The 22344-nt window shown below is 34.9% G+C and overlaps 1 protein-coding gene across 2 annotated transcripts in view; it reads right to left on the bottom strand.

Annotated features, from left to right (window-relative positions):
- Nucleotides 1–9343: 9343 nt before the first annotated feature.
- The window catches only part of vps53 (VPS53 subunit of GARP complex), a 104297-nt gene continuing 91296 nt past the window's right edge, over nucleotides 9344–22344 (bottom strand). Inside the window, exons 21-22 of one of the 2 annotated variants that reach the window (XM_062068664.1) lie at nucleotides 14330–14434; nucleotides 9344–10330 (exon numbers count right to left, since the gene is read on the bottom strand). In XM_062068664.1, coding sequence (XP_061924648.1) covers nucleotides 10163–10330; nucleotides 14330–14434 — 273 coding nt within the window. In that variant the 3' untranslated portion in view covers nucleotides 9344–10162. The remainder of the gene's footprint in view (nucleotides 10331–14329; nucleotides 14435–22344) is intronic. The other variant, XM_062068663.1, reaches the window with a different exon arrangement.

Here is a 22344-nt window from a genome sequence, read left to right as displayed (position 1 = left end):
TGATACAGAGAGGAGGGGTTAGTGAGTGAATATTTTGGTCATTGACATGATTGTGGTTTTGAACTACGAAAAAAAACAATATACTGCGTTGTTTTTTTTACAGTGTCGAAGAACAATAAGTTAATATAAAAAAGCTTTTGTTTTGCTCTTATAGAGAAACAGAAATTGAACGAAAAACAGACGTTTTCTCATATTCCGACACCGGAAATGCAACGAGAACCGGAAATTGCTACAAAGTCAAGCCCGTGAACTGGCCTGCAGGAAAACAAAACATTGGGGCGTTGTATCCCAAGTTTATGTATAAAAAACATATTTATATCATCGTCTGCTCTTACAACACTACACTTTCTTTTCTCCGCATGGCAGTGCGCAGTTGTTGTTTTTAATTAGCGTTTACTTTTATTTTGAAAATACCATTGAAAAATAAAGATTTTCCTTTTAGAGTGTCGAAGAACAATAACTCATTCCTAAACAAGATTTTTTCTAATTGTACAGTTCATACAAGCCAGCAGAAACCAAAAAAACGAACCAAAAACAGATGTTTTCTCAATATTCCGACACCGGAAATGTAACCGGAACCGGAAATTGCTGCAAAGTCAAGCCCGTGAACTGGCCTGCAGGAATAACAAGAGTGTGGCGTTATATCCTAAGTTTATGCATAAAAACATATTGAAATAATCATCTGGTCTCTCTGACGCAAGATAAAAGATAACACTTATTTTTTTTCTCTGCATGGCAGTGCGAGGTCTTGATTTTAATGAGCAACTTCCGTTTCAGGTGTCGGAATATGAAAAAAAAAAAAAAAAAGAAGCTTGTTTTTGGTGCGTTTTTTCGTTTCAGTTTACTGGTTACTTTTCTTACATGAACTATACAATATATTAAACTTTGCTTTAAATCAATAATTTAATAATTAAAATGTATTGTTTTTCCACACAAATAGAACGCTGTTTTAAGTTGTATTTCAAATTAAAATTCAAACCAACTGTTTTTGCATTTTTAGTTGTATTTTTCGTATTTCAAAACAAAAGCCAGATACGTTCAAATAAATCAATTGTATTCCAATTACCATTTATTAAACACAAATATCATTGACCCAAAATAAAAATAAATTTAAAAAAAGACCCAGGTCCACTTAGAATGTGTTATATGTAGGGATGATGTTCGAAACCGGTTCTCCCGGTTGTTCGATAAGAAAAGAACCGATTCCATGGACTCGAATCCCTTTTTGAGAACCGGTTCCCGTTATCGAGGCCACTAAAGTAAAGAAAAAGAGTTGGTTCTTTATTCGAATCCCTGGGAACGAATCCCGTCCCACAAGAAATGCCCTGTGGGACATCACAGGAAATGACGTAGCTCAGTCATTAGACTGAGCTACGTCATTTCCTGTGATGTCACACAAGCAGCAAAAATAATGGACCGGAAAAAACGCCTCAAGGCATGGCTATTCACCTATAGTGATCACAGAGAGAGGTTGTTTTTGTGTTACTGTATATATTTGTTTTTCTGAAAAATCCCACTTAATATACTTTGGGTAACAACAGTCAATATTTTTTTTTTTTTTAGGGGGTAACTGTCAATATTTATTTATTTATTTTATTTTTTTCTTATAAAATAAAAGTGAGCTTTTGTAAAACCAAATAGTGTTTTTTTCCATATACAACAACCTATCTGGATTCGATAAGAGAATCGATAAGGAATCGGTTCGATAAGAGGATTCGATAATGGGCTCAAACTCGATAATTTCTTATCAAACATCATCCCTAGTTATATGTATTTAATTTTGTAAACAGGCTTTAAAAAATGTTTTATTTACACAGTCCAACTTGTGTATACATAGCTTTGAGTGTACAAGCAATTTCAAAACAATAAATCTGGCTGCTGTTCCAGTCACATGATTTTAGATGCACCCAAGCAGGAGTAATCTCTTATTTATGATGCGGGCGATAGACCTCAGGTACTCGTTCTGGGCGACCGGCTTGAGACGGATGCTCCCATCTCCCTGACGACAATGTTTCTATGGCGACCTCACACTGAGGGACATCACATCTCCAGTGTGGAGATGTGAGATAGCATGTCTACTGCAGGTGTTCTTCTATGATTACATTGTCAGCACTCTTTTTTTTTTTTTTTTTTAGAAAACATCAACCTACACAGGGTGTTGACATCAAAATGTTTGACGTAAAACACAGAAAAAGAAAAAAATCTGTCCAAAAAACTGGCAGCTCAGTCACAATAATTTTAATGTAAAACCCGGTGTTTTTTTTTTTTTTTACTTCAAATTACTGTAAATTTGAAAAACAGTAACAGTGATGTTTTTATGCAAAAATTACTGCAAAAAAATACCTTGAAATCTACTGACTTTAAAAATGTTTTTATATACATAAAATGGAGACACGTTACTGTAAATTCTGGCAACTAAAGTGTCAGTTTTTTTCCTCCATAAAATCTACTTTTACAATGCATTACTGTAAATTTGAAAAACAATAACATTGCTGTTTTTATGGAAAAAGTCTGGCGACTGAGCTGCCAGTTTTTCTTTTTACTTTGAAATCTAGTATTTTTTTATATTGCAAAATACAAGTTACTGTAAATTCTGGCGACTAAAATCCATAAATCTATGGACGATTTCAAAACAAATTTAAATGGCAAAAAAATGGTACTAATGTTATTTTCTAAATTTTTAACTTTGAAATCTACAGACTATTTTTTTTATATTGCATTACAAGTTACTGTAAATTCTGGTGACTAAAATCCATAAAATCTATGGACGATTTCACAGTGCATTACTGTAAATGGAAAAAAAAATGGTACTAATGTTATTTTCTAAATGTTTTAACTTTGAAATCTACTGACTATTTTTTTTATATTGCATTACTGTAAATGGAAACAAGTTACTGTAAATTCTGGCGACTAAAATCCATAAATTCTATGGTCGGTTTCACAATGCATTACTGTAAATGGAAAATAAAAATGGTACTAATGTTATTTTCTACATTTTTTAACTTTGAAATCTACTTACTATTTTTTTTTATATTGCATTACAAGTTACTGTAAATTCTGGCGACTAAAATTCATAAAATCTATGGTCGATTTCACAGTGCATTACAGTAAATAGAAAAAAAAATGGTGCTAATGTTATTTTCTAAATTTTTTAACTTCGAAATCTACTGACTATTTTTTTTTATATTGCATTACTGTAAATGGAAACAAGTTACTGTAAATTCTGGCGACTAAAATCCATAAAATCTATGGTCGATTTCACAGTGCATTACTGTAAACTGAAAAAAAATGGTACTGATGTTATTTAAAAAAAAATTTAACTTTGAAATCTACTGACTGTTTTTTTTTTTTATTGCATTACTGTAAATGAAAACAAGTTACTGTAAATTCTGGCGACTAAAAATCCATAAAATCTATGGACGATTTCACAGTGCATTACTGTAAATGGGGAAAAAAATGATAGTTATTTTCTAAATTTTTTAACTTTAAAATCTACTGACTATTTTTTTTTATATTGCATTACTGTAAATGAAAACAAGTTACTGTAAATTCTGGCGACTAAAATCCATAAAATCTATGGACGATTTCACAGTGCATTACTGTAAATGGAAAAAAAATGGTACTAATGTTATTTTCTAAATGTTTTAACTTTGAAATCTACTGACTATTTTTTTTTATATTGCATTACTGTAAATGGAAACAAGTTACTGTAAATTCTGGCGACTAAAATCCATAAATTCTATGGTCGGTTTCACAATGCATTACTGTAAATGGAAAATAAAAATGGTACTAATGTTATTTTCTACATTTTTTAACTTTGAAATCTACTGACTATTTTTTTTAATATATTGCATTACTGTAAATGGAAACAAGTTACTGTAAATTCTGGCGACTAAAATCCATAAAATCTATGGTCGATTTCACAGTGCATTACTGTAAATGGAAACAAGTTACTGTAAATTATGGCGACTAAAATCCATAAAATCTATGGTAGATTTTTCAGTAAATCACTGTAAATTAAAAATAGTACTGTTGTTATTTTCGTGGAAAAATGTAGGTGACTGAGCTGCCAGTTTTTCAAGTGAAATCTATGGTCGTTTTTACAGTTCGTTGCTGTAAAAGAGAAAAGAGCACCACTTTTATTTTTACAGTAACATTCTGGTATTTGAGCTGCCAGTTTTTCAAGTGAAATCTATGGTCGTTTTTACAGTGCATTACTGTAAATGGACAAAAAAAACGGTACTGTTATTTTCTACATTTTTTAACTTTGAAATCTACTGACTATTTTTTTAAAAATATATTGCATTACTGTAAATGGAAACAAGTTACTGTAAATTCTGGCAACTAAAATCCATAAAATCTATGGTCGATTTCACAGATTTATTGACCACTGACCGAAGAAAATAATAAACTAAACTAATAAACTAAACAACATGCTTTTTGACGACGTTTAATCAATGTTGGTTTCTGAGGTCGATTTGACCACTGAAATTTGGTCATTTCCCAACCAATATTCTACAAAACAAATACAACGTTGAAACAACATGATTTTGACGACGTTTAATCAATGTTGGTTTCTGACGTTGATTTGACCATTGAATTTTGGTCATTTTCCAACCAATATTCTACAACACAAGTACATTGAAACAACATGATTTTGACAAAGTTTATTCAATGTCAGGTTGTGACGTTGATATGACCATTGAATTTTGGTCATTTCCCAACCAACAACGTGGATCCAACGTTAGACACCACCGTTGACTTGACCATTGAATTTTAGTCATTCTCCAACCGATATTTTACAACACAAATACAACGTTGAAACAACATGCTTTTTGACGACGTTTAATCAATGTTGTGCCTGATGTTGATTTGACCATTGAAATTTGGTCATTTCCCAACCAATATTCTACAACACAAATACGTTGAAACAACATGCTTTTTGACGACGTTTAATCAATGTTGGGTTCTGACGTTGATTTGACCATTGAATTTTAGTCATTCTCCAACCAATATTTTACAACACAAATACAACGTTCAGTGTTTCCCATAAACTGCCAAGATACCTGTGGCGGTGGGGGCGTGGCTATGGGCGAGGTCACCATGACATCATTGAGTAATTTGCATAATTTACTACAATGATATGATTTTCTCTAAAAAGGCTCAAAAAATGTATACTTACTAATTAATAATAACAGTTTTGTTTTAAACGTCCATCCATCCATCCATTTAACAATATAATTACAACACTTTATGTACATATTTATATACAGATTTGAACAATAAGTTATTCACTGAAATATATTTATTAATTGTGGTTCTTACAAAAAATATATCTTATAAAATATAAAAGCTAAAATGTCTCTTGAAGCTCTGCCCCTTTAATTAGTGCATACTAAATAATTTAACTTTGGCCTACTACTACAACCATATTATTTACCAGCAACATAAAGTGAAACAGAGGCACAGTCAGTAACAAATAAACAGAAAACAGTAGTGGTCGAATACAAATAAGGCAACAAGAGAAGTATCCTACACTTCTCTTTTGTAAAGTAAATCTGAACAGCCTATATGGGCATCTACATCAACTATATGATTTGCTGGACAGGACAAAAAAAAAAAAAAAAAAAAAAAAAAAAATCTATTTGTGGCGGACGTAATTCTTTCGTGGCGGGCCGCCACAAATAAATGAATGTGTGGGAAACACTGACGGTTGAAACAACATGCTTTATGACGACGTTTAATCAATGTTGGGTGCTGACTTTTTGAGCATTGAATTTTGGTCATTTACCAACCAATATTCTACAACACAAATACGTTGAAACAACATGCTTTTTGACGACGTTTAATCAATGTTGGGTTCTGACGTTGATTTGACCATTGAATTTTAGTCATTCTCCAACCAATATTATACAACACAAATACAACGTCCAGTGTTTCCCTTAAACTGCCAAGATACCTGTGGCGGTGGGGGCGTGGTCACCATGACATCATCGAGTAATTTGCATAATTTACTACAATGATAGGATTTTCTCTAAAAAGGCTCAAAAAATGTATACTTACTAATTAATAATAACAGTTTAGTTTTAAACGTCCATCCATCCATCCATTTAACAATATAATTACAACACTTTATGTACATATTTATATACAGATTTGAACAATAAGTTATTCACTGAAATATATTTATTAATTGTGGTTCTTACAAAAAATATATCTTATAAAATCTAAAAGCTAAAATGTCTCTTAAAGCTCTGCCCCTTTAATTAGTGCATACTAAATAATTTAACTTTAGCCTACTACTACAACCATATTATTTACCAGCAACATAAAGTGAAACAGAGGCAGAGGTGTCCTGCCACAGTCAGTAACAAAAAAACAGAAAACAGTAGTGGTCAAATACAAATAAGGCAACAAGAGAAGTATCCTACACTTTTCTTTTGTAAAGTAAACCTGAACAGCCTATATGGGCATCTACATCAACTATATGATTTGCCTGAGAAGCTGGACAGGACAAAAAAATAAATTAAAAAAAAAAATCAAAAAAAAAAATCTATTTGTGCCGGACGTAATTCCTTCGTGGCGGGCTGCCACAAATAAATGAATGTGTGGGAAACACTGACGGTTGAAACAACATGCTTTATGACGACGTTTAATCAATGTTGGGTGCTGACTTTTTGAGCATTGAATTTTGGTCATTTCCCAACCAATATTCTACAACACAAATATGTTGAAACAACATGCTTTTTGACGACGTTTAATCAATGTTGGGTTCTGACGTTGATTTGACCATTGAATTTTAGTCATTCTCCAACCAATATTATGCAACACAAATACAACATCCAGTGTTTCCCATAAACTGCCAAGATACCTGTGGCGGTGGGGGCGTGGTCACCATGACATCATCGAGTAATTTGCATAATTTACTACAATGATATGATTTTCTCTAAAAAGGCTCAAAAAATGTATACTTACTAATTAATAATAACAGTTTAGTTTTAAACGTCCATCCATCCATCCATTTAACAATATAATTACAACACTTTATGTACATATTTATATACAGATTTGAACAATAAGTTATTCACTGAAATATATTTATTAATTGTGGTTCTTACAAAAAATACATCTTATAAAATATAAAAGCTAAAATGTCTCTTAAAGCTCTGCCCCTTTAATTAGTGCATACTAAATAATTTAACTTTGGCCTACTACTACAACCATGTTATTTACCAGCAACATAAAGTGAAACAGAGGCACAGTCAGTAACAAATAAACAGAAAACAGTAGTGGTCAAATACAAATAAGGCAACAAGAGAAGTATCCTACACTTCTCTTTTGTAAAGTAAATCTGAACAGCCTATATGGGCATCTACATCAACTATATGATTTGCCTGAGAAGCTGGACAGGACAAATAAATTATTATTATTTTTTTTTTTTCATAAAGAAATACAATCATGTGTGCTTACGGACTGTATCCCTGCAGACTGTATTGATCTATATTGACATACACATGCACAATATGTATAAATTGTGTTTTTTATGTGATTTAATTAAAAAAAATAAAAAAATAAAAAATATTTCTTGCGCGGCCCGGAACCAATCGGTCCGCGGACCGGTACCCGGGCCGCGGCCCGGTGGTTGGGGACCACTGTTCTACAACACAAATACAACGTTGATACAACATGCTTTTTGACGACGTTTAATCAATCAGAGAAGCTGGACAGGACAAAAGAAAATCAAAAAAAAAAAAAAAAATCAAAAAAAAAAAAAAATCTATTTGTGGCGGACGTAATTCTTTTGTGGCGGGCCGCCACAAATAAATGAACGTGTGGGAAACACTGACGGTTGAAACAACATGCTTTTTGACGACGTTTAATCAATGTTGGGTGCTGACGTTGATTTGACCATTGAATTTTGGTCATTTCCCAACCAATATTCTACAACAGTGGTCCCCAACCTTTTTTTTGGGGGGGGGGGAATTATTATTATTATTATTATTTTTTTTTTTCCATAAAGAAATACAATCATGTGTGCTTACGGACTGTATCCCTGCAGACTGTATTGATCTATATTGACATACACATACACAATATGTATAAATTGTGTTTTTTATGTGATTTATTATTATTTATCATTTATTTAATTTAAAAATTTTTTTTTAAAAAAACATATATATTTCTTGCGCGGCCCGGAACCAATCGGTCTGCGGACCGGTACCCGGGCCGCGGCCCGGTGGTTGGGGACCACTGTTCTACAACACAAATACAACGTTGATACAACATGCTTTTTGACGACGTTTAATCAATCAGAAAAGCTGGACAGGACAAAAAAAATAAATTTAAAAAAAAAAAAAAAAAAAAAAAAATCTATTTGTGGCGGACGTAATTCTTTCGTGGCGGGCCGCCACAAATAAATGAATGTGTGGGAAACACTGACGGTTGAAACAACATGCTTTTTGACGACGTTTAATCAATGTTGGGTGCTGACGTTGTTTTGACCATTGAATTTTGGTCATTTCCCAACCAATATTCTACAACAGTGGTCCCCAACCTTTTTGTAGCTGGGGACCGGTCAACGCTTGAAAATTTGTCCCACGGACCGGGGGGGGGATTATAATTATTATTATTATTATTATTTTTTCATAAAGAAATACAATCATGTGTGCTTACGGACTGTATCCCTGCAGACTGTATTGATCTATATTGACATACACATACACAATATGTATAAATTGTGTTTTTTATGTGATTTATTTAAAAAAAAAAAAAAAATTAAAAAAAATATATATTTCTTGCGCGGCCCGGAACCAATCGGTTGGAGACCACTGTTCTACAACACAAATACAACGTTGATACAACATGCTTTTTGACGACGTTTAATCAATCAGAGAAGCTGGACAGGACAAAAAAATAAAATAAAAAAATAAAAAAATTTAAATTTTTTTTAAAATTTGTGGCGGACGTAATTCTTTCGTGGCGGGCCGCCACAAATAAATGACGGTTGAAACAACATGCTTTTTGACGACGTTTAATCAATGTTGGGTGCTGACGTTGATTTGACCATTGAATTTTGGTCGTTTCCCAACCAATATTCTACAACAGTGGTCCCCAACCGTCCCACGGACCGGGGGGGGGGGGGGGAATTATTATTATTATTATTTTTTCATAAAGAAATACAATCATGTGTGCTTACGGACTGTATCCCTGCAGACTGTATTGATCTATATTGACATACACATACACAATATGTATAAATTGTGTTTTTTTTGTGATTTAATAAAAAATAAAAAATTAAAATTATTTCTTGCGTGGCCCGGAACCAATACCAGTACCCGGGCCGCGGCCCGGTGGTTGGGGACCACTGTTCTACAACACAAATACAACGTTGATACAACATGCTTTTTGACGACGTTTAATCAATGTCGGGTTGTGACGTTGGTTTGACCGTTGAATATCGGTCATTTCCCAACCAACAACGTGGATCTAATGTTAGACACCAACGTTGTCTCAATTTACAAATACAACTATTTTCCAACATTGTTTCAAAGTCAGTACGTAAGCACATGTAGGTAAAATCAACGTTGTTTTAATGTCTCGTGCCTGCTGGGTGTTGACTGCATGCTCAAGTGGAAACAAAACTTGGTTCTGCTGATCCAAGTTTCAAACAATGTCTACTCCGTCTTTCAATCAATCAATCAATAACAAGGTGTCGTAGGTGTAATGTGGCAATGTTTAATTGTTACTTCGCATAACAACAACAAACAGTGCACGATACTATTCTGGTTCCCAAAGGAAGGAATGTCTCACTGAAAGTAGATACATTGCAATAAATACGCAATCATACTTCCCCTCTCAATTATGCAGTAATTTAGAGCACCAGTTAAAAGTCTTATTTTCTTCTTCCCCTAAATTTAAGTGATAGAATTAAGAACAAGCATTACCAGAAAGCTCGAAAATTGCGGCTATAAAGGAACTTTAAGTATGTAGCAACAGCAAGTAACCGCAGAGGAAGTTTCTTCATAACTTAGCATAATCAACCGTTTACTCTCCCGTCTTCAGTTGTTTGTTATTGTCCAGCACAAGAACCGAATGGAGCCCAAGTTGAGATCCCTGGCTGCATGAAAAAAAAAAACGGCATGCTGTCCTACCCTATGCGCACTCACAGTCTCTTCTTGATGAGTTTCTCCAGTTTGCGTATGCGTGACGACTCCTGCTCGGGGGTGGGGGCGCTGAATGACAAGCCGCCGCCGTCGGCCCCGGAGGGCGGCGTCGGTAACCTCTGCCTGAAGAGCTCCAGCATGCTGCTCTGCTCGCCGCGTTTTAAACCCTAAACACACACACACAAGGAGAGGATGGAGAAAAGCACTTGTGGACTCGTTTTGTGTCGAGACGACGCGTGCACAAAAAGATGCCGAGTCAAAGTGTGTGAGTGACGGGAGGAAAAGCTCAGCTCGATATAAGACGACAGGTCATTTCCAGACTTGTGTGTAATATTCAGTGAGATATGATTCATTTACACATATTGTTACTGCCATTTATTTAGCTGGAACAAAACAATGGCATGAAAACACTGAAAGGATAGGATAGGACTTTAATGTCATTGCACAAGTACAAACCCCGTTTCCATATGAGTTGGGAAATGGTGTTAGATGTAAATATAAACGGAATACAATGATTTGCAAATCATTTTCAACCCATATTCAGTTGAATATGCTACAAAGACAACATATTTGATGTTCAAACTGATAAACTTTTTTTTTTGTGTGCAAATAATCATTACCTTTAGAATTTGATGCCAGCAACACGTGACAAAGAAGTTGGGAAAGGTGGCAATAAATACTGATAAAGTTGAGGAATGCTCATCAAACACTTTTTTGGAACATCCCACGGGTGAGCAGGCAAATTGGGAACGGGTGGGTGCCATGATTGGGTGTAAAAGTAGATTCCATGAAATGCTCAGTCATTCACAAACAAGGACGGGGCGAGGGTCACCACTTTGTCAACAAATGCCTGAGTAAATTGTTGAACAGTTTAAGAAAAACTTTTCTCAACCAGCTATTGCAAGGAATTTAGGGATTTCGCCATCTACGCTCCGTAATATCATCAAAGGGTTCAGAGAATCTGGAGAAATCACTGCACGTAAGCAGCTAAGCCCGTGACCGTCCATCCCTCAGGCTGTACTGCATCAATAAGCGACATCAGTGTGTAAAGGATATCACCACATGGGTTCGGGAACACTTCAGAAACCCACTGTCAGTAGCTACAGTTGGTCGCTACATCTGTAAGTGCAAGTTAAAACTCTCCTATGCAAGGCGAAAACCGTTTATCAACAACACCCAGAAACGCCGTCGGCTTCGCTGGGCCTGAGCTCATCTAAGATGGACTGATACAAAGTGGAAAAGTGTTCTGTGGTCTGACGAGTCCACATTTCAAGTTGTTTTTGGAAACTGTGGACGTCGTGTCCTCCGGACCAAAGAGGATAAGAACCATCCGGATTGTTATAGGCGCAAAGTGTAAAAGCCAGCATGTGTGATGGTATGGGGGTGTATTACTGCCCAAGACATGGGTAACTTACACATCTGTGAAGGCGCCATTAATGCTGAAAGGTACATACAGGTTTTGGAGCAACATATGTTGCCATCCAAGCAACGTTACCATGGACGCCCCTGCTTATTTCAGCAAGACAATGCCAAGCCACGTGTTACATCAACGTGGCTTCATAGTAAAAGAGTGCGGGTACTAGACTGGCCTGCCTGTAGTCCAGACCTGTCTCCCATTGAAAATTTGTAGCACATTATGAAGCCTAAAATAGCACAACGGAGACCCCCGGACTGTTGAACAACTTAAGCTGTACATCAAGCAAGAATGGGAAAGAATTCCACCTGAGAAGCTTCAAAAATGTGTCTCCTCAGTTCCCAAACATTTACTGAGTGTTGTTAAAAGGAAAGGCCATGTAACACAGTGGTGAACATGCCCTTTCCCAACTACTTTGGCACGTGTTGCAGCCATGAAATTCTAAGTTAATGATTATTTGCAAAAAAAAAAAAAAAAGTTTATGAGTTTGAACATCAAATATGTTGTCTTTGTAGTGCATTCAACTGAATATGGGTTGTAAATGATTTGCAAATCATTGTATTCCGTTTATATTTACATCTAACACAATTTCCCAACTCATATGGAAATGGGGTTTGTATGTTTTCAGCACAAACCCGTTCAAAATTAAACAAACAAACAGTGTACAGGGTTACAGAACAGGAACGCTGATGGGTCGCCAAAAGGCGCCCCGTAAAAGATAAGAAAAAGGTAAAACGCTGGGGAAGAAGATGAGTAAAAAAATACAATCTAGACTGGGCTCCTAAGGGGGCCTAGTCTGGAGTGGGAAAAAAACCTCCATGCCATGCACACATAAACATGTTACATTTAATCACGACAACTCGCAACAGAGGGGCGGGGGAGTTGGGACCCTGGAGGTCGACTGCTGCTATGAAGCGCTACCAGCCGTCCATCACCCCGAGAGGAATCAAGCAGTGGTGAAGGCGTGGAGTGGAGGAGGGGTGTGTGTGTGTGTATATGCCCTATGTCTTGGGTGTGTCGATGTAATGTTCATAGGCTGGGGCCGTTCTGCATGCAAGTAAAAGTTAGACTCCAGGTGTCGTTGAGGAGGGAGGGAGCTCAAAAGCGTCCATCATTGAGAGGAGGACAGTCAAATACAAAACCATAATGGAACGATATCATTAGAGAATACCAATACTGGAGCCTTAAGTATTGCTTGATACCGACATTGATTCGCGGTAGCTAGCTCTCCAATCAGCTAAACAGACTCAATAACTCCACGGTCACCTTTTGGTGAATTTACTGGGGAATTCGTGAAACTGAAACAATACAAAAAGAATGCTATAGTAAGTTAATAATACTAACACAGACATTTGAAAACATGTTAGCATATTAGCTAATGCTAACGACAGCATGTACAAATATGCATGAAAACACTCCTACAGACATCACACATGGGACGGTTTAGTAAGTAAGAATTGTTTTAGTTATATTGTAAAACTTACAAACGTTGCCTGGAGTGATGCATGAAGGATCCATACGAGTAGAAACGCTATGAACAGTTTTACTTCCGTTTCGAGGCATTAAAACAAAGTACACCTTCAAACTGAACTCGTCCAAAAGATGGCGCCTTAGCACAAACAATAACACACCTTTTCAGTGTCTCTGCTTCGGTTTAATGAAAACTATTGAATACAAAACTAGGGATGTCCGATAATATCGGCTGATAAATGCTTTAAAATGTAATATCGGAAATTATCGGTATCGGTTTAAATATTATCGGTATCGGTTTCAAAAAGTAAAATGTATGACTTTTTAAAACGCCACTGTGTACACGGATGTAGGAAGAAGTACAGAGCGTTAATAAACCTTAAAGGCACTGCCTTTGCGTGCCGGCCCAGTCACATAATATCTACGGCTTTTCACACACACACAAGTGAATGCAAGGCATACTTGGTCAACAGCCATACAGGTCACACTGAGGGTGACCGTATAAACAACTTTAACACTGTTACAAATATGCGCCACACTGTGAACCCCCACCAAACAAGAATGACAAACACATTTCGGGAGAACATCCGCACCGTAACACAACATAACAATTACCCAGAACCCCTTGCAGCACTAACTCTTCAGCGGCAAATATATGGAAAAATATACATTTTCCTTCTAAAACTGACTGGGTGCGGTTTATATACCAATGCGTTCTATAGTCAAAAAAAAAAATCTGGAATGGACTTATGCTGTCTTTAATTTAAAGTGGGGTGGATGATGCGGACACGTTTGTTACTGGATACTTTTTAATACACTTCTCCCTTGGAGACTTGGTATGTGTAAGTAATATGCAACTATAATTATTTGATACTTGTTTATGTTGACAAATGTGCTCTTTTAGACTGCAATTTGTTCAACTAGCTTGTATGCTAGTGTGTGCTTAGCTGTTGTGTAGTTGCTAGCTCCTAGTAGCCTATAGCCTGGCATGTTTGTCGTTTGTAAATGACTAAAATAGAAGAAAATATGTGTTTATTGGAAGACATTTACATGTGAACTGGCTATCCAGTTTTGCACACGTAGGACTGCCTGTATCGGCAAGCCCATTTAATCCGGTGCTTCTTTTTATGCTGATATCAGACTGATATCAATTAGAACACCCCTAAATATAATATCCATTGCAATTTGTGTCATAGTACTAAGTTATGAGATGTTTCAACTCTACCGTCTATGTACTTCAACAAGTGTACTCATGAGTGACTTGTGTACAAAGTGCACACACCTTCATGTCCAGTATCTTCTGGAAAGTCTCTGGATTGCCGTCCGCCAAGAGTTTGATGTAGTTATCCACAAAGACCACGGGCGGTTCATGCGGGGCCATCACCACCTGCAGGAACAAAAAAAATAAAAAATAAAATGTAAAAGTTGGTTTTCACGCCCCCTCTTTTTTCTGCCAGGCATCATGGTACAACCCAGAGGATCTTTAAATGATCCCATATGGGGAAGCTGTGACCTACATATGGCAAAAGGGGTGGGGTTAGGGGGGGGGATACAAACATTGTGTATGTATACGATATTAAGACTTGATATTTAAAAATCAATGACTTCATCCACGGGGACGTATAATGAGTCTGCAAGATTGAGGATTTGACAAAAAAAGGTAATTGCATCTTGTGGGATACAGTCTAGCAGGGGTGTCCAAACTTTTTCCACTGAGGGCCAGACACCGAAGATTAAAGCATGCGGGGACCATTTAGATATTTTAAATTTTTAAAACCAACAATACATAATTTTCTTTAACCTTTAGAGGTCCCTTCCAGTTTGATCCCATGCACCCGGTCTCAGTCATAAAAAATGTAAAAAAAAAAGTAATATATTACTTCCGTTTCATGACTATTTACATTGTAGATTGTGTCCAAACTGTTCAAAAGTTTGGGGTCACATTGAAATGTCCTTATTTTTGAAGGAAAAGCACTGTACTTTTCAATAAAGATAACTTTAAACTAGTCTTAACTTTAAAGAAATACACTCTATACATTGCTAACGTGGTAAATGACTATTCTAGCTGCAAATGTCTGGTTTTTGGTGCAATATCTACATAGGTGTATAGAGGCCCATTTACAGCAACTATCACTCCAGTGTTCTAATGGTACAATGTGTTTGCTCATTGGCTCAGGAGGCTAATTGATGATTACAAAACCCTTGTGCAATCATGTTCACACATCTGAAAACAGTTTAGCTCGTTACAGAAGCTACAAAACTGACCTACCTTTGAGCAGATTGAGTTTCTGGAGCATCACATTTGTGGGGTCAATTAAACGCTCAAAATGGCCAGAAAAAGAGAAATTGAGTTTCAGATTGAGTTTCTGGAGCATCACATTTGTGGGGTCAATTAAACGCTCAAAATGGCCAGAAAAAGAGAAATTTCATCTGAAACTCGACAGTCTATTCTTGTTCTTAGAAATGAAGGCTATTCCACAAAATTGTTTGAGTGACCCCAAACTTTTGAACGGTAGTGTATATATATATACACATTTATACACACATATATATTCACATATACATACATATATATATATACACACACACACATATATATGTATGTATACATATATACTGTATATACACATATATATGTATGTTTACATATATACACATATATGTATGTATACATATATGTATATATATACATACATATATACACATATATATATGTATATATATGTATATACATATATATATACATACATATATACACATATATATGTATATATATGTATATACATATATATATATATATATATATGTTTGTGTGTGTATATATATATATATATATATATATATATATATATATATATATATATATATATATATATATATATATGAGCCCTGAATCAATCAATAATTCAAAACATTGATTTTGATTCATACATTTTTTTTTTTTTAGCAATGACGGCTTTAAAGACAAAAACAGTCTGCATGGCAGCTTTGTGTTATTAAAGTCAACATTGCAACTTTTTCTCATTACATTCCACCCCTTTGCTCTTTTATTTGACTTTTGAAATGTTTATGTAAAAAAAAAAATAGTGATAATTAGCAAACGGCCCCCAGGGCTGCACCACCGCTAAGAGGTGTTATTCAACAGTCAACTACTCCACGTGTGGGAGACAATCATTCCCGGGGACGTATGATGAGTCTGCAGGATTGAGGCTCTGACAACAAAGGTAATTGCATCTTGTGGAACAACGTCTGGTGGAACAATACAAGTGTGAACAGAGTGCATTTCTTCCAGCCACACTAATAGACATTTGTGGATACACACTTGAAAACTGAGATGTTTTTAAAAGCCCAATACGTCTTTTTCACCTTTGTTACAACAGCCGTGCACAAAAGGTGTCCATGGATGGCCGCTGTGGGGAATTAGAGGCATTTGAAAGGTGAGCAGGCATTAAAGGTTGAGGATTGTGCGGAATTCCTAGCTTTCCTACTCGCCCTGCTGACCAACTGATTTATTTAGCAACTGTGCTGGAGCCGGGCCAAGAAAAAAAGCCCGTGGGCATTAAAATACAATTCTGGATAAGAATGTGAGAGGGGGGGGGGGGGGAGGGAGCGAGCGATACAGCGAGGGTTAAACAAGGGTGGAAATGGGGGCCTGCTTTTTAAATAGTCCCGAGAGGACACCTTCAGAAGTGGGAGAGAGAGCGACGGTGGGCTGGGTTGAAAGAGTGGAAAACAGCCACGTCTCACAGGCGTTGTACCAGCTATAGGAGAGGAGAGGCCCCCTCGGAAAGACACAACAACTTCAATGAGCACCAAAAAAACCAGACAACAGACGTCTAGGAGCTGCCTTGGAGGAAAATCCTTGACACAGGCTGCAGTTTACATCTATAAAACAACAACCTGTCTGGGGTTGAACACTTCAACTGTCTTTCAAACCCCAACTTTTCACATGGAGCAACCGCACACCGACTAAAGCACGGCAGCCTTCATTTACATCAATATGCAAACAACAAATTGAATGTTTAATAGTGCGGCACGCTAACAACCGACTAGATCAGATCTGGGCCAAATACGGCCCAGGATTTTACAGTAAAAAAACTAACTTTAGTACTGTTTTTCCATTTACAGTAATATGCTGTAAAAAAAACATACTTTTCACGGGGAATCTGCCAGTTTTTTTCTTCAGAAAAATCAATGGGGATTACTCCCTATATGTGTATATGTATGTATGTATATATGTGTATATATATATATATATATATATATATATATATATATATATATATATATATATATATATATATATATATATATATATATATATATATATATATATATATATATATATATATATATATATATATATATATATGTATGTATCTGTTCATATTTTATTTTATTACTATTATTATTAATGTATTATTATTTCGATTTTTTTTCTGTTTATTTAATCGATGTATTTGTAGATATTACTTTGGTTTTTTTTGTTTTGTTTTTTTCTTTTTTGGGGGGGATGGGTGGTATGGGTGGGCTATAAACAAAAATATTTATAAATGTCAAAATATTTTTGTTTATAGCCCACCCATACCACCCATCCCCCCCAAAAAAGAAAAAAACAAAGTAATATCTACAAATACATCGATTAAATAAACAGAAAAAAAATAGAAATAATAATACATTAATAATAATAAAATAAAATATAAACAGATACACATATATATATATATATATATATATATACACACACATACACATATATAAATATACATATATATACATATGTATTTTTAGATATTACTTTGTTTTTTTTGTTGTTTTTTTCTTTTTTTGGGGGGATGGGTGGTATGGGTGGGCTATAAACAAAAATATTTATAAATGTCAAAATATTTTTGTTTATAGCCCACCCATACCACCCATCACCCCAAAAAAAGAAAAAAAACAAAGTAATATCTACAAATACATCGATTAAATAAGCAGAAAAAAAATATATAAATATAAACAGATACATATATATATATATATATATATATATATATATATATATATATATATATATATATATATATATATATATATATATATATATATATATATATATATATATACATATGTATGTGTATCTGTTTATATTTTATTTTATTATTATTAATGTATTATTATTTCAATTTGTTTTTCTGTTTATTTAATCGATGTATTTGTAGATATTACTTTGTTTTTTTTTTTGTTTTTTTGGGGGGGATGGGTGGTATGGGTGGGCTATAAACAAAAATATTTATAAATGTCAAAATATTTTTGTTTATAGCCCACCCATACCACCCATCCCCCCCAAAAAAGAAAAAAACAAAGTAATATCTACAAATACATCGATTAAATAAACAGAAAAAAAAATAGAAATAATAATACATTAATAATAAAATAAAATATAAACAGATACATATATATATATATATACACACACATACACATATATAAACATACATATATATACATACATACATATACACATATAGGGAGTAATCCCCATTGATTTTTCTGAAGAAAAAAACTGGCAGATTCACCGTGAAAAGTATGTTTTTTTACAGCATTATTATTATTATTAATGTATTATTATTTCTATTTTTTTCTGTTTATTTAATCGATGTATTTGTAGATATTACTTAGTTTTTTTTTTTTTTTTTTTCTTTTTTGGGGGGGGGGATGGGTGGTATGGGTGGGCTATAAACAAAAATATTTTGACATTTAGGGCAGACAATAGATATATGATTTATGTGAATATGATGTAATGATAGGAATGTATGATGCTGGATGTCAATAAAAAAAAAAAAGAAAAATCAATTTTTTTTTTTACAGTGTATGTAATACAAACATGATCAAATGCACAGCAATTACTTTCATAATATCATGAGGTGAATTCTTATACATTTATATTCATACATTATATACGGTTACAAGTGGCCCTCTTAGGGCAGCCATAACTGCCATGTGGCCCTCAGTGTAACCGTGTTCGACACCCCTGGGCTGGACTGTATCACAATATAAGTGTTTAATAATGGTCAATATCAATAATTACTAGAGATGTCCGATAATGGCTTTTTTTTTACCGATATCCGATATTCCGATATTGTCCAACTCTTAATTACCGATTCCGATATCAACCGATACGATATATACAGTCGTGGAATTAACACATTATTATGCCTAATTTTGTTGTGATGCCCCGCTGGACGCATTAAACAATGTAACAAGGTTTTCCAAAATAAATCAACTCAAGTTATGGAAAAAAAATGCCAACATGGCACTGCCATATTTATTATTGAAGTCACAAAGTGCATTATTTTTTTTAACATGCCTCAAAACAGCAGCTTGGAATTTGGGACATGCTCTCCCTGAGAGAGCATGAGGAGGTTGAGGTGGGCGGGGTGTGTATATTGTAGCGTCCCGGAAGAGTTAGTGCTGCAAGGGGTTCTGGGTATTTGTTCTGTTGTGTTTATGTTGTGTTACGGTGCGGATGTTCTCCCGAAATGTGTTTGTCATTCTTGTTTGGTGTGGGTTCACAGTGTGGCGCATATTTGTAACAGTGTTAAAGTTGTTTATACGGCTACCCTCAGTGTGACCTGTATGGCTGTTGATCAAGTATGCGTTGCATTCACTTGTGTGTGTGAAAAGCCGTAGATATTATGTGATTGGGCCGGCACGCAAAGGCAGTGCCTTTAAGGCACGCCCCCAATATTGTTGTCTGGGTGGAAATCGGGAGAAATTTGGGAGAATGGTTGCCCCGGGAGATTTTCGGGAGGGGCACTGAAATTCGGGAATCTCCCGGGAAAATCGGGAGGGTTGGCAAGTATGACTGGGAGACACAACTGCTGTGTACTTCTCCCTACGTCCGTGTACCACTCCGTACAGCGGCGTTTTAAAAAGTCATAAATTGTACTTTTCGAAACCGATACCGATAATTTCCGATATTACATTTTAAAGCATTTATCGACATCTCTAATAGAAAGTATTTCAATGGTTGAAATCTGCACTTTTGAGTGTTATAGGAGTTATTACAGTAATCTACGTCACAGCAGGAACAAAGCAGAGTGGGCGGGGTTTGTTTTCAAAGCAGCCAGCCCGAAAAGGCATGTGTCAGGGACAGACGCAGAAGCACATTTTTACAACACATTTCTGCATAAAAGTGATAATATATCATATTGTAGGTGTTTGTTACCCTTTGCGTACCTATTTTGCTGTTTGTTACATTTTTGTTGTGTTTTGCTTGATCTGAGAAGTAAAATAGGAGCCATATTCATATGTTGTTAATATTCAGTGTTTTATTGTTCATAGTTAATATCGTAAATCCCACTTTCTTTATTTTAATGTACATTTTGGGTGTCCCATTCAGTAAAAAAACTGTATAATTCCATTCCGTTTTTTTGAGGTGGTCTGTCATAAGTTTTTTAGAACTCTATCGGACAGTGTGACTTTTGGTATTAGTGATCCTGGGAAAAAAGGGACCCAAACACACATACTGTACAGCAGATTTGTACAGATAAATATGTATGTATCGTTTATACATACAGACACATTTTTTCTCTCAATGTGGCCCCCGATTCAAAATATTTGCCCAGCTCTGGACTAAATTCTAGATGTGAATAGAATAGAAAGTACTTTATTGATCCCTGGGGGAAATTCAGCTCACAATAAACAATAAATACTTACAGAGTATTTAACTTAAACTCACCAGTGTGAAAATGCCGTGAACACACCAGCATGTACCAGGGGATGGCGTTAAAAGTCATGTTTGATCATCTGACAGCTGCTATCCAGGCTATTCATCATCTCTGTATTAGCTCACTAATCTGATTTCCTTGGTTTTGCTTCTACGCTGGAAATGAGACATATCCCAGCAAATCGTTTATGTCAACCATTGTGGCAGTTAATTATGCCGCACGTTCAACTTGTTCAAGAAATAAACAACTTGAGGACAGAGCCTTGCATTCAACCTAATGTAAAGATGCCCATGATGCATTGCGTTTCCGTGTCACACTTTCAAGCATATGTCGGTAAACAGCTTGATTTAACATGATTTTTTTGGAAACGTGGGACCGGTAGCGACATAATTTTTTATGCGGCGCTAATGTTGTGGTTCATTTAGCAGCAAAAAACATCAGGGGATTTCACAGACACCTTTATTGAGTGTGTTTAAGAGGATCGTCAGCATTTGCATTTCAAAATATGGGAAAGCTCCTGGGAAAATTGGTAAAAATGTGGTATTTCTATACACTACTGCTCAATTTCATACCATTTTATATTAGTTTATGGATTCAATACATTGTAAGGATTCCTTGTGAGGAACCCTGATATATTGCGGACATTTAGAATAAAATGGAATAGAATAGAAAGTACTTTATTGATCCCTGGGGGAAATTCAGCACCACAGTCCGCTCACAGCAGACAATAAACACTTAGGTATTTTTACATGTGAATAATATAAATACAGTCTATTATACAGCATTATTCATATGTGAATAATATAAATACAGTCTATTATACAGCATTATTCACATGTGAATAACATAAATACAGTCTATTATACAGCGTTATTCATATGTGAATAATATAAATACAGTCTATTATACAGCATTATTCACATGTGAACAACATAAATACAGTCTATTATACAGCATTATTCATATGTGAATAACATAAATACAGTCTATTATACAGCATTATTCACATGTGAATAACATAAATACAGTCTATTATACAGCATTATTCATATGTGAATAATATAAATACAGTCTATTACACAGCATTATTCACATGTGAATAACATAAATACAGTCTATTATACAGCACTATTCACATGTGAATAACATAAATACAGTCTATTATACAGCATTATTCACATGTGAATAACATAAATACAGTCTATTATACAGCATTATTCATATGTGAATAATATAAATACAGTCTATTATACAGCACTATTCACATGTGAATAACATAAATACAGTCTATTATACAGCATTATTCATATGTGAATAATATAAATACAGTCTATTATACAGCATTATTCACATGTGAACAACATAAATACAGTCTATTATACAGCATTATTCATATGTGAATAACATAAATACAGTCTATTATACAGCATTATTCACATGTGAATAACATAAATACAGTCTATTATACAGCATTATTCATATGTGAATAATATAAATACAGTCTATTACACAGCATTATTCACATGTGAATAACATAAATACAGTCTATTATACAGCATTATTCATATGTGAATAATATAAATAC

This window comes from Entelurus aequoreus, linkage group LG13 (assembly GCF_033978785.1).
Source record: "Entelurus aequoreus isolate RoL-2023_Sb linkage group LG13, RoL_Eaeq_v1.1, whole genome shotgun sequence".
Taxonomy (NCBI): domain Eukaryota; kingdom Metazoa; phylum Chordata; class Actinopteri; order Syngnathiformes; family Syngnathidae; genus Entelurus; species Entelurus aequoreus.
Note: the sequence above shows the minus strand (reverse complement) of the source record. Positions and strands in the feature narration are given on the sequence as shown.